This window comes from Hibiscus syriacus, unplaced genomic scaffold, assembly GCF_006381635.1.
Source record: "Hibiscus syriacus cultivar Baekdansim isolate YM2019G1 unplaced genomic scaffold, ASM638163v2 tig00018827_pilon, whole genome shotgun sequence".
Lineage (NCBI taxonomy): Eukaryota > Viridiplantae > Streptophyta > Magnoliopsida > Malvales > Malvaceae > Hibiscus > Hibiscus syriacus.
In genome coordinates this window covers 949334-963528 of record NW_024062448.1, presented here as the reverse complement: position 1 = coordinate 963528, position 14195 = coordinate 949334, and the positions used below count along the sequence as shown (strand labels likewise).

The following is a 14195-nucleotide window of genomic DNA, read 5'->3' as shown; positions in this document are numbered from 1 at the left end:
ATTGACAAGTAGAGGATTAATGGTTTGCCTGATATTGGTGGCATTAAGACTGGAGCATTCGATAAATATCCTTTTATTACTTCAAAAGATCCTTGGCAATCATCATTCCATACTCCTGGGTTATTTTTACGGAGAAGGCGAAAAATAAGGTCACACTTCTCGGTTAATTGCGAAATAAATCGGGCAATATAGTTTAATCTTCCCAGGAATCCTCGAACTTCTTTTTGTGTTTGTGGGGGTGGTAAATTCTAAATAGCTTTGACCTTGTCAGGATCCACTTCAATCCCTTTTTTGCTTACTACAAACCCCAAGAGTTTTCCCGATGTTACCCCGAAGGTACACTTGCTTGGATTGAGTTTTAACTGGCATTTCCTTAATCTTTGGAAGAGTTTCCTCAGATTCTCGATGTGTTTTTCCTCTGTTTTAGCTTTAACAATCATATCATCGACATAGACCTCTATTTCCTTATGCATCATGTCATGGAATAGTGTTACCATGGCCCTTTGATAGGTTGCCCTTGCATTCTTTAGCCCAAACGGCATCACCTTGTAACAAAATGTGCCCCACATGGTGACAAATGTAGTCTTTTCCATATCATCTGAATGCATGTTTATTTGATTGTAACCTGAAAACCCATCCATAAATGAAAATAGAAAGTTTCCAGCTGTATTGTCCACCAGGGTGTCTATGTGTGGCAGAGGAAAATTATCTTTCGGACTGGCCCGATTAAGATCTCTGTAGTCAACGCACATGCGGACTTTTCCATCTTTCTTTGGTACTGGAACAATGTTCGCTACCTATTCTGGATATTTGGCCACTTTTAGGAACCCATCATCAAATTGCTTCTTTACTTCTTCTTTAATTTTAAGCAGCATTTCAGGTCGCATCCTTCTGAGCTTTTGTTGTACCGGTTTACATTCGGGATTTATTGGCAATTTATGTACCACTAACTCAGTGTCTAAACCTGGCATGTCCTCATACGACCAAGCAAACACATCTTTGTACTCTCGAAGCAGCTCAATCAGACTTTGTCGTCCCTCAGCAGATATGATAGTGCCAATTTTTATCTCCTTTTTGTCTCCCTCTGATCCCAGATTCAAGATCTCAATGGTCTATTCATGAGGCATAATTTGTTTATCTTCTCACTCTACCATTTTTAGTAGTTCAGAAGGTAAGTCATTTTCCTCATCATTATCATAACCTCCAACTTCCACTTGACATATGGGCAGCTCGAAATCTATCTTCGGGTCAGAGTCATCAGCATTCATACCATTGATATCAGAGGTCCTGAAAGAATAACGAACGAGAGGATATATATACATATACAAATACAGAAGGATCTAACCCATATCAAAATAGAATGAAATAATAATATATAATAAAGAAATAAATAAAAATATGCAATAGATGATGTTTGCCATTTCGTGAATTAACAGGAATGCATTATTTATTAAAATAAAAAAGCAGATAGATTAACCCCTTACAGAAGATCATATATTGTCCTGGGGTTTAGACAATAGGGAAAGTTTTTGTGCATTACTCTGAAATAGTTTTGTAAACTACAGATAATTCTTCTGCAGTCCAATTGTTTAGCACAAAGCCTGGTGGTGCAGGGTAAATGCCCATAGCTACTCCGTCTTCGATTCTTTCCTCTGATATCACATTTATACCCAAATCCCTCAGGGCATTTTCAATAACAGGCTCTTTAGATGATCGGTCCCCCTGAAACATATGGCCCCCTGATATGAAGGTGTCACGCAGCGATGGAAAAATCATAGGCTCCCACTTAATATCCTCCCTGGCTAACCTGGCTCTCCTCGTTTCCTGGCTCTTTTGAACATTTTTCAATTTTTCCTTTAAAGTCGGGCGATATCCTAGACCAAAACGATCTAGCTTAAAACCGGGAAAAACTGGACTAATATTCCCCTGTAAGCGACTCCCTAGCCCTCTTCCAACCTTGGCTGCTCTTCCCAGGGTCATTTTCAGTCCCATTTTGGTACAGTTTGATAGCCTAGGCTTTGGAATTTTCTTTCTTTCAGCAACAAATGTGGCATTAATAAATTCTAGGGCTCTAAAAGAGCACTCGACTGCATCTTCATCTACTTCAACATATGGAGCGGTAGTAGATATGGAAGCAATGATATCTTCCTCGGTATTAAGGCATACCAATCTCCCCTCAATTACAAATTTGAGTTTCTGATGCAGAGTAGATGGAACGACTCTTGCCTGGTGGATCCAAGGCCTTCCTAACAAGCAGTTATAGGAGGGCATTATATCCATTACAAGGAATTCGACCTCGTAGGTTGATGGGCCTATGGTTAAAGGAATATCGATCTTCCCCAAAACTTCCTTCTTTGTTCCGTCAAAAGCTCGAACGATGCTTTGGCAATTTCTCATGTATGTACTATTGACCGGTAGTTTCTTCAAGGTTACTAATGGCATCACATTCAGGGCAGAACCGTTGTCAATTAGTACTCGCGATAACACATGTCCCTTGCATTGGATGGTAATGTGCAGGGCTTTGGGATTTCCCATCATTCCGGACGGGATTTCATCATCAGAGAAAGAGATGAAATTGTCTGCTTGAATATTTGCAACCAACCGGTCTATCTTTTCTACTGGCACATCTTTTGGCACAAAGGTCTGATTCAAGACTTTCATCAAGGCATTTCGATGTGCCTCAGAGCTTAATAGTAGAGCCAGGATTGAGATGCGAGCTGGCAACTTGTGTAGTTGCTCGACGATGCTGTACTCACTATGCTTCAAAAATTTTAAAAACTCCACAGCTTCGTTCTCGGTTACAGGCTCATTAATTGTTGGCTCATCATCTTTCAGCTGTATCTCGACCTTTTTTCCTTTATCCGGGGTTGCTATTTGTTTGGGTTCACTGGTCGGATTAGGAGAATAACACCTCCCACTTCTGGTGAAGTGGCCTACCTCATCCACCTCTTCCTTGGCATCCTTTGAAACACCAACATCACTTAGATGGCACTCGTACCTCCAGAGGACCTGTTTGCTATCCTTATAGGGAAAGGACGACGGGGGTATGATCATCACTTTTGGGGTTATATTCTCTACTGTACGGGCTTTCGGCATGATAACCAGAGGGCAGTTGGCATTGTAGACTCCTTTGGATGTATCCTCGGAAGCACAAATCTCTATCTCTTCTTCCTCCATAGCTTCATGGTAAAATTCCATGTCTTTACTATCCATCAGCCTTTGAACCAAAGCCTTAAACTCATCACAGTTTTGAATGACATGATCCTCACAACGGTGGTAGGGGCAAGCATGCTTATTCCTGTTAACATTAAAGGTCAACCAACCTATATTTTTACCATTTGCCCCCATACCCAATGCATGGGTGATTTCACTTCATTGACTTTGGTTATGACTCTGTTCACTCTTTCTTCAATAACAACATTAACCCCTGTCCCTGCATGGTTCGACAATGGGTTCTGAGCCACATTCGGCTGCTCACTATCACCGAAATTGATGATATTTCTTTGTCTTAATCTTTGCACCAACTTTTTAAAGGCCAGACAATTTTCAATTGAATGCCCCGATGCCCCCGCATGATACTCACATTGAGCATTGATGTCAAACCATTTTGGGTAAGGAGGTTGTATTGGAGAAGTGTGGTAAGGTGACACCACATGTTTGTCATACAGGATCTGGAATAGTTCTTTATAGGTCATGGGGATAGGGTCAAATTGAACCCTTTCCCTTTCCTGTCTTGGTTCTTTCGCCCCTTGCTGGACAGGATTTAATGCTGACGATACAGTGGCTTGTGGTCGAGATACTGTAATGTTATTAGAATCATATTTCTTCACATTACTGACCTCCATTATCCTTCCTTCTTGCTGGAGGCTTTCGGCTAGATTCTCCCCCGTCTAGCTTCCCGCTTTTGATCGCCATCTCGATCATTTCTCCTGTATTAACTATGTCAGCAAAATTCTTGGACGAATTTCCAATGAGATGTCCAAAGAACGGGGCCCTCAGAGTATTTATAAAAAACATATTGGTTTCTTCCTCCTCTAATGGTGGATGAACTTGTACAGCCACATCTCTCCACCTTTGGGCATATTGCCTGAAGCTCTCATTGGATCTTTTTTCCATACTTTGCAACAGAATTCGATTCGGCCTCACATCTTTTACGTGCTTATATTGCTCTAGAAAAGCCTTAGCCAAATCCTTCCAGGATTTAATTTAAGCCTGACTTAGCTGATTGTACCAACGGATTGCTGAGCCTGCCAGGCTTTCTTGAAAGCAATGAATTAATAACTGATCATTTCCTACATAGCCTGTCATTTTTTCTGCAAAACATGGTAATGTGTGCAGAAGGACAACTAGTGCCATCAAATTTCTCGAAGTCTGGAACTTTAAACTTCGGTGGCAGCACTAAATCAGGGACCAGACTTAGCTCTCTGGCGTCAATTCCATATAGGCTAGCATCTTCTTTCATAGCTCGGAATTCATGTTTCATTTGTTCCCATTCTTTCTTAATCTCCTTATCCTGTTCTTTTTTTGTCTTCCTCATCTAAATCAGGGACATCTTCAATTGGTTGCGGGTTTGTAGAAGAGCCAGGTAGGTTCACTTGTATTTTTTTCGGTTGGACGGTCGTGGTTTCTTGTGCATGGATATGCGGTGGTGTGAAGCCAGGGGGATATAACGGTTCCTCAGCAGCATGACTGATAACTGGAGTCTCTTCTCGGATTATACTATTTCCTTGTAGCAAACTAACAAGTTTTGCCATCATGTCGTCTTGAGCCTTCACCATCTGTTCATGCATATCCTCTTGCGCTTTCTTAAAACTCTCTTGTATTTCAAGCTGAGTTTTTTCGATTTGTGTGATCTTATCTTCCATTTTCTTGGTTAATTGACGAGTACCGTATGGGTGTGAGGTGTATGCCAGGATAACTACAAATGATTGGAAATTGTATTTTATTATTTGATGAATTTCAATGAATGAATTATTATAATGTTATCATTAAGATTTTGAAAATTTAGAAGAAAAAAAAACATATGAAAATGTAAACGCAAATGCAACATGATATTGATTCCAAAATAACTTAGTTTATATAAAAAGTACTCAACAACACACAACATCTAAGCACTTAAGCAAAGAGATTATATCAACACGAGTATTAAATGTAGAATCTTGCCCTATTCCCTAATCTCTCGAGCTCTATCATCAATCCCATGATGCGTCGTTCTTCCTCTGATTCTAGAACCACGAAAACTCTTAAAGATGCCGCTTCTTCAGATAATTCGTAGACTTGACGAGCTACATCACGTGCCTGATCCACTGCTCTCTCCATTGCTTCATGTTGCATTTCAATGGTGTCCTGAGCCTGCCGTAGAGCAATTCCAAGCTCTGGATTAGTTAATGGTCGACTATCTTCTAGCTGTTGGATTCGTTGATGGCAACTATGCACTATGACTTCTAATTCAGCAATCTTTGCTTTTAAGGCTTCGTTTTCTTGCATGGTTATCTCTTGTGCGGATGAGTGGATCAACCTTGCTCCTTCTAGCTCCGCTATCTTCTTCTTTAACAATTCATTTTCTTTTTGAAGACTTTTGTGAGGGTTTCGAAAAGTCTCCTCAATATTAAGCAGTTGTGTTTCGAGCTGTTCAATCTGTGCTCGCCTCTGTGCTAGTTCTTGGTTAGCCTCATCTCTTTGCTCTCTCAGTTTCCGAGCGAGTTGTAGGGCTCGTTTCTTTTCTTCTTGGCCTCTTCTTGCACTTCTTTCTACCCTATCAAGTTTTATCTTTAGGGTCTTGACAGTATGATGTAGACATTGGGCTCTCATATTCTTCTCTAAGGCCCGAAAATCTTGGTTTAGCGCATCAAAATTATCCTGGACCTTCTCTTTCTCTTTGGAAAATTATTTTATCACTCCGTCCTTCTTAATTATTTCAAGTTCCCATATTATCTTCTCATCCGAGAAGCTTCTCTGCTCTTTTTCTCTCTCCAAATTCATCAGTCGCATTTCCTCTTTTAACAGCTCGGCTTTTGTCGGGGGCCTTCTCAATCGCTCTTCCATAGTCAATTTGTCCTCTAAATTTGGCTTAGGTGTGTTGTTGTTAATTCTCTGCGACCTCCAAACCTCACAGGTCGGCGTGAATACATGCTCTATCATCTTGAAGCTCATGCATTGAGGCTTCTGCCAAGCCGCGTAGATCTTTGAAATCCGCTCTCGGTAACCCGGAGTAGAGAAAGAAAACTCTGCCTCTTTCAGGCCATGGGTAGCTGGTACGAACTGTCGGGTACCAAACTGTCTGAGTACAATTAGCGGAGTATACCCGATAGCTCCCCATAATCCGTGTAGCATTATAAAACTATCATTACCGCACCTAAAAAGTATGTCCTCTTTGGGTAACCAATAAGCCTTCCATACTATCTCAGTATCTTTCATGTTACGGACAGCTTCAACCCAGTCTTTCCTCTTGCGATGCTCTGGAATTTGGCATTTATCGAGGAAATTCACTAGAGGCGAAAAATTTGATTGATGTCTCCGAGCTCAGCCTTTCTCGACTATCCAGGAGTGGCTCCACCACCAAACTAGTAACATTGAAGCACATCCGGTGAACTGACCTCCCCCCAATCGTCTACACTGGTTCAGTGACAAGAATGTTTCCGCAAGGATGGCTGGTGCGGGATTCTTTCTAGCGATAGCTTCGACGAAATTGATTAAGGCGATGTCGAAGTGATCCTCGTTCCTAGGGAAAATTACCAAATCATATATTGCAAGTGCGAAGTGATCTCTTCTTCTTTTCGATGGAGTTTGCTCGTAAATTAAACTCTTCAGCTGAGCCCAGGAGATCCCCTCATCACGAATGTACTCTTCGACCCACTCCTTGGTCTTTCCCGTCAACGTGATCATTTTGGCTATGAACCCTTTAGGTCGAATTGCCTTGGTGTAAATGGAATGTCTTCTAGCATTCGGGATGTTCAGCAAAGTCGTATACTCCTCTAAGGTAGGCATCATATCTACTTTACCGAAAGTGAAACACCTGTAAGCTGGATTCCAACATTCGGCAAGGGCTCGAATCACCACTGTATCTATTGGTGCTCTCAGCAGCTCCACGATGTCACCGTATATCCCTCTAAACAATGTCTTCTCATTATTATCCCAGGTGGACCAAATTCTTGATAACTCATCCCAGTGTGCATGCCTGATCCGAATAATTACCTTTTCTGGAAAAACTGAATCTTCAGTAGTGGCAAGGCTGTCTCCGAACAGTGTCTGTCCGTATTCATACCATGTCTGAACACTGATTGCATTCTCAATCCCATCGGAAGACATTATTGCCTCAAGCTTTTTTATAATAACTAGGTAATCTGGGAATCAATACCATTTATGAAATGATGTGATATGATAATGATACATGCAATCAGGAAACAAATCAATAAGTTAGTGATATTAAAATAATTCAAAAAAATATCAAAGAATTAATTAGTAAAAATTTAAAGTATCGAATGCAAAAATAATCAAAGAAAATAAAAAATCCTAACATCATGCGATCTAATTCTTCTAAGTTATCTGCATGGCTTTAACGAGGTATGCTTACTAAATTCTTTATATGAGGTTGGGTTCTAGCAAAAGGTTCCTAAGCCATCTTTACAACCTGCTAAGGTTGACCTCGATTCTAGCCCATTACAGACTTGCGAATCAAGTTCAGCTCAGGGGATCACACCTCTAAAAGTGTACATCGGAACTGATATCCAGATAGGCAACTTAGGGTGCTTTCCATAGATACTTTTTCAGACCCACACAAGGAAGCCCAATGCTCCTCGTGAGGTGTGACGTTTCTCTCTACTTAAGTATATTAGGATTGAGCTCAGGTTTAGAGCTATGATATGCAACAATTCTAAATATTTCACAGAAGTGTAAGCATTAATCAGAGAGAAAATCCTTTTTTTTTTTTTGAAATAACAGAATGAATCGTAAATTAAACAAGATTAAACTCATAATTTCCAAATAATAAATATAAGGTAACCAACTCGTGGCTCGACTCTCAATTTGTTTTAAAAAAAAAAGGTCCCCAGCGGAGTCGCCAAGCTGTCGTAACCGTTTTTCGTCCGAAGGGAAAAGACAGTTACCGACTCGGGGGTTTCTCTTTGAAAATCGTTTCGAAAGGTGAGGAGTCGCCACCAATCATTTAAGGTGAGATTGGAACACCGTGAAAACCAGGTGATTTTAATAAAACATTTTATTTTAATAAAATACTGAGTTTTGGGGTCTGCGAAAATCTAGAAATCAGGTTCGGGAGTCAGTTACGCGTGGGGAAGGATTAGCACCTTACGCGTGGGGGGAAGGATTAGCACCTCCACAAGCGCCCAAAAATTGGTACCTAGTGATTACCCTGTATTTAAAATCAGAATTTAGAGTTCGATCTTTATTTAATTTAATAATATAACGATGCAAAGTTAAAAAGGGTATTCATTTATCGAAACCGATAGCATTCGCCCCCGAGCGTAAATGCGGGAGATCAGCTATTGTGCTTAATAATGAATATTGCCTTATTTTAGAAAAAAACATGATGTGATTTTGAAAAGGATGTGACTTATTCAGAGAATTACAGTAGTCACCCCCTGAGCCGATCGCGGGAGATATACTATTAATTCTTTAATAAGTGAATAATGCCTTAGATTTTTAAAAAACAATGCAATCAAACAAAATTTTATTTGCCCTAATTAAACTAAAGTAAATTAAGGTCTTTTCTAACTAAAGTTTCAAATTATGAAAATAAGGAACCTAGGAGCTCAAATTTAAAATGTAAGTTCTAGTATTAATACTTAATGCTATATTTAAAAATAGATTAAATATTTACGTATTACAAAATTTCTTTTGATAATTTTAAAATGATCGAATATTATCCTTAGTCAATTATTTTAATTCGAGTCAAATGATGATTATGATGATATCTATTATGAATCGGGCTTCAAACATATACATGAAGGAACAAATAACTACAAAACAATATAATCAAACTTTAATTATATGCAATTAATACAAACATATATACGGTATAAACATATATATATATATATATAATATTATATATATATATGCACTATGCAATTAAGATATATATACAATGAAGTAAATACTCACATAAATATGAAGAATAGATTTTTAATAGACATATATATTAAAAGAAATGAGTGTAAATGTTAACATGAATCCAAAAATGATGGAAATTGGACCTATTTGCTAATACAATTAATGTAAACCTACAAAAATATTTACGTGTTTAGTATGTACATTTACATATTACCATAATTAGAATAATGCATATATGTACAGATCACTACCTATCACAAAATATAAAATCCAATTATGGGATACATTTAACATATATAAATATACCATATATACGTAAAGTACACAAAGTCATATATAAACACATTTAATATTCTGCATATTATAATCAAACAAATATGGAAAGTCAATCAGTTTACCCATTACAATTAAAATAAATAGGAAGTCAAAGCAAAAGTAGAAAATAAAATCATAAACATGTAAAAATAAAAATAGGACTAAAATTATAAGTTATTAAATTATTATGTCAAAATTAAAATAAAATATATAAGGGACTAAAATTAAACATGCAAAAAGTAAAGGTGAAATGTCTAAACAAATAAAAACTAAATATATTACCCTTTAGAACTGAAATTAAATGAGGGTAAAACATAGAGATAAAATTTAAAACATGAAAACAATTATTTAAGGATCAAAATGCATGAAATCGAAAATTTGGATGGCCCCTAAAATGAATAACCCATGCTTCAATAGTCAAACTTTCTTAAATCTAAACACTATCGTTTTTAGAGAATTGATATATATGTTAATTTAAGTTAAAATTAACTTTAGACTCACTTGTAAAAAAAATATTACTGTGCCACTCTTATTCTCAATCCTATTAAACACTGTTTAAATGAAAGAATAAAACATTAAATTATCAAACCTAATTTATGTTAAATCTAACATATTCCAGCTCCTCTCTTCTACCTTTTTCTTCAACTTTCTCCTTCAACCGCTCAACAAGGACCAACAATCGCTTGGTCGCCGAGCTACAGTGCATCTCTTCTACCTTTTTCTTCACAAATCCGAGGTTCATATTTTCTTCCTATCTAATCCTCGACTCCATCCTCTCAACGCCGGTAAGAACACAATTATCCGACGAGGGGCTAAACCTCCTAAGGTAAACGTTCTACTCCTTACTTCTCTCTATTTCTTATTTTTTACTTGATAATGGTTTTTCCTCCTTTTCGTAGGTTGTATGTCGCCTAAATCGGAGCTACTTGATCGGTCACCGCACCGTGAAGGATATACTCTACTCGACTGGTTACTTAACCTGACCACGAAACCCACAACCCCAGATTCTTACACTAGCGACAGAAACCCCAAAACCAAGGTAAATTTAATTGCCTATTCTACATTATTTATATTAGTTCAAGCGTATTCTAATAATATATACCTTACAATCATTAAAGAAAAAATATATTAAATAAAATATTCTTCAATTGCTGATTTTGGTACAAATTAAAAAATAAACAAAGAAGATAATATATACCTTCGGAAAAGATCTGTTATGTATTCTCTTTCCATATTAAGATCAACCATTACAATAATTATGCTTTTCTTTCACTGGAAACTGAGTAAATTTTTACAAAGATGCTCTCTATCTTTATTTTCCTCCCCTTTTCTTTCATTAACTGCCTCCACTTTTTATCTCCATTTTCTTCACCTGATCCCTTTGTCGTTGCATGATATTTTCTTTCTTTTTGGTGAGACCTCGATTGGAGCAGGTGAATATTTGGGCGTATGCAATGACGTTCTCTGAAGATTTGGGTGCTTCACGTGATGGTGCTGCAAGGGTGTGGTACTTGGGCTTCAAGCTGGGTCATGTAATTGGGTTGATGTTGAGCTTTGTATTGGGCTCTGGAATTTATTTGTATTTGGCCTGCATGTAAAATACAATAATAATTATTAACAACAACAACAATAATAATAATAATAATAAAATATTAAAAGACGAGATGAAAAAATGAGTGTTGACAGTAGTGGGACAATTAGGATAAGGATGTTTGATGGAGCTGAACGAATACTGCAACATGTCAGGTACATACCAGAACTCAAAAGGAATTTGATTTCTTTAGGAATGCTGGAATCAAGCGGATATTCTTTTAATACTGATAATGGTTGTATTAGAGTTACTAAATGCTCTTTAATTACCGTGAAATGAGTTAGAAAAAATGGTTTATATTCACTAATTGGGAGAATTGTGACTGGTAACTCCTCTAATGTAGTTCAATCTAAAATTGTCAAAACTTCTCTACTGGAACTCACACAACAAAGAAACCATTAGATTATGTACACAGTGATCTATGGGGTCCTGCTAGAACACAAACACATGGAGGTGGGAGGTATTTTTTGTCTATCATAGATGATTACACTAGAAGAGTATGGGTTTTCATTCTAAAAACAAAAGATGAAGCCTTTGAATGGTTCAAGGATTGGTTAACTCTCACTGAAAACAAAATGGAAACAAAACTGAAGCATTTGAGAACTGACAATGGCCTAGAATATTTTTCAGAGCAGTTTAATGAGTTGTGTAGGAAAAATGGTATTACAAGGCACAAGACAGTTCTAAATACCCCTGAGCAGAATGGATTAACTGAGAGGATGAATTGAAATATCCTAGAGAGAGTGAGGTGCATGCTTCTGAATGCTTGTCTACCCAAAAGTTTTTGGGGTGAAGCTGTGTCAATAGCCTGTTATCTTAGTAATAGGTGCCCTTCAACAGCTATTGGAATGAAGACTCCTTTGGAAATGTGGTATGGGAAACCAACCAACTACAACAATCTCAAAGTTTTTGGATGTTTGGCATATGCTCACATCAGACAAGATAAACTGGAGGCAAGAGCTTTGAGGTGTATTTTTATTGGCTATCCACTCGGAACCAAGGGTTATAAAATGTGGTGTATGGCGCATGGCCAACATAAATGTATCATTATTAGAGACGTGGTGTTTGATGAGTCTAAAATGGAAAATCTACAAAATTATATTATTAAGAACACTGTTACAAAAGAGGGTATTCCAATTGAGGTGGAGCTGACAACAAACATTAGCTGATCAAGGGACTTGAGTGAATGATCAAGATGAAGAGGTAAAAAACCAGAAAGAAACTAAACCAAAAACCAGATTGGATGACTACAATTTGGTGAGAGATAGACAAATAAGAACCATCATACCACCAGAGAGATATGGCCATGCATACTTGATCTTCTATGCATTAAGCATTGCTGAAGAAATGGAAGAGGTTGAACCAAATAACTACAAGGAAGCTCTGAAGAGTAAGGAGAGGCACAAGTGGGCTGGTGCAATGGATGAGGAAATATCATCTCTTATGATAAACAAAACTTGAGAGCTGGTGGATATACCAAAGAACCAACGAGTAATAGGTTGTAAGTAGATATTCAAGAAGAATAAGGGCATACCAAGTGTTGAAAAGGTATGGTATAAAGCCAGACTTATTGCAAAGGGATTTACACAGGTTGAAGGGATCGATTTCAATGAGATTTTTTCACCAGTCTTAAAACACTGCTCAATCAGGCTGATTTTAGCACTGGTGGCTCAATATGACTTGGGACTGGAACAGTTAGATGTCAAAACTGCCTTCTTACATGGAGAGTTGGAAGAAACCATCTATATAGACCAGCAAGATGGGTATTGCATCCTTGAAACCAAGGATAAAGTCTGATTGCTAAGGAAATCATTATGTGGACTTAAACAAAGCCCAAGACAATGGTATAAAAGATTTGATGAGTTTATGTTAAGGATTGGTTTTGCTAGAAGCAATTATGATAGCTGTGTATATATGAAGAAACAAGATGATGAAATAAGTACTTATTTGCTCCTATATGTGGATGATATGCTAGTAGCAAGCATGAGTAAGGAGGAAGTTCAAAAGATTAAATGTATGCTCAACTCAGAATTTGATATGAAGGATTTGGGGCCTGCCACGAAGATATTAGGGATGCAGATCACAAGAGATAGAAAAAAACATATTGTTCTTGTCTCAGAAGTCATATATACATAAAGTATTAATAAGGTTCAATATGCATGAGGCCAAGCAGGTTACAACACCAATTGGTCAACACTTTAGATTGTCAAACTCTCAAGCACTTGAGAGTGAAGATGAGAAAAGATAAATGGAGAGTGTCCCTTATACTAGTGGGGTTGGCAGCATTGTGTATGGAATGGTTTGCAGCAGACCAGACTTAGCTTATGTTGTCAGTATCATAAGCAGGTTCATGGAAAATCCTGGAAAAGCTCACTGGGAAGCTTTGAAGTGGACCTTGAGATATTTAAGGGGTACTACTGAGTTGGGGTTGCTGTTTAAGAAGGAAAAAAATGAAAGGGAGAAGGTGGCTGGTTATGTGGACTCCGATTATGCAGGGAGCATTGACACCAGTAAATCATTAACCATATTCATTTTCACAGTCTTTGGTACTACATTCAGCTGGAAGTCTAATGTCCAATATGTTGTGGCTCTTTCAACAATAGAGGCAGAATACATTGTTGTGACAGAAGCAATTAAGGAGGCTATGTGGCTAAAGCGAATGGTTGAAGAGCTTGGCATACAACAGAAGGTTGTAACAGTGTTTTGTGATAACCAAAGCACAATTCACTTGACCAGGAATCATATCATTCATGAGAGATCTAAGCATATAGACGTGAAACTCTATTTTGTTAGGGATGTTGTTGCTAAGGGTTCGATAACAGTGAAGAAGATACCCACAGAAGAAAATCCAGCTGACATGCTCACAAAGGCACTCCTAGCAGCTAAGTTCAGACATTGTCTGGACTTAGTGAACTCAATTGAGAAGTGAAAGCCCTTTGGGTCTGAGATGAAGGAATCATTTTTGGAGGTTTGTAATTGAGAGTCAAGGTAGAGAATTGTTGTAATGACTCACAATTTACTGGACTATGGCAATGTCATAAATCAGGAGGTGGTTGCGACAGTTAGGAGCCAAAACCAACTCGATTATAACTGTCATTGACTTTGACAGTTGGTTGCTGAACCGATCAACTTAGAATGGTCTTTAGTTATAAATAAAGATGTAAGTGAGTTGAGAGGGTTCAAGGGAGAAAAACAGATTGTATTGAGAGATTTAGAGAGA

General features: G+C 37.8%; 2 protein-coding genes across 2 annotated transcripts; both read right to left on the bottom strand.

Annotated features, from left to right (window-relative positions):
* Window positions 1-5145: 5145 nt before the first annotated feature.
* LOC120209374 (myosin heavy chain, embryonic smooth muscle isoform-like) lies at window positions 5146-5811 on the bottom strand. The gene has a single exon (XM_039208406.1). It carries the CDS (start codon window positions 5809-5811, stop codon window positions 5146-5148), a length of 666 nt encoding a protein of 221 aa, XP_039064337.1.
* Window positions 5812-5886: 75 nt separating this feature from the next.
* On the bottom strand, window positions 5887-7308 carry LOC120209373. Its single transcript, XM_039208405.1, has 2 exons — window positions 6597-7308; window positions 5887-6458 (listed from the first exon to the last, which is right to left on the bottom strand). The coding sequence occupies exons 1-2, from the start codon at window positions 7306-7308 to the stop codon at window positions 5887-5889; spliced, it is 1284 nt and encodes a 427-aa protein (XP_039064336.1).
* Window positions 7309-14195: the final 6887 nt, after the last annotated feature.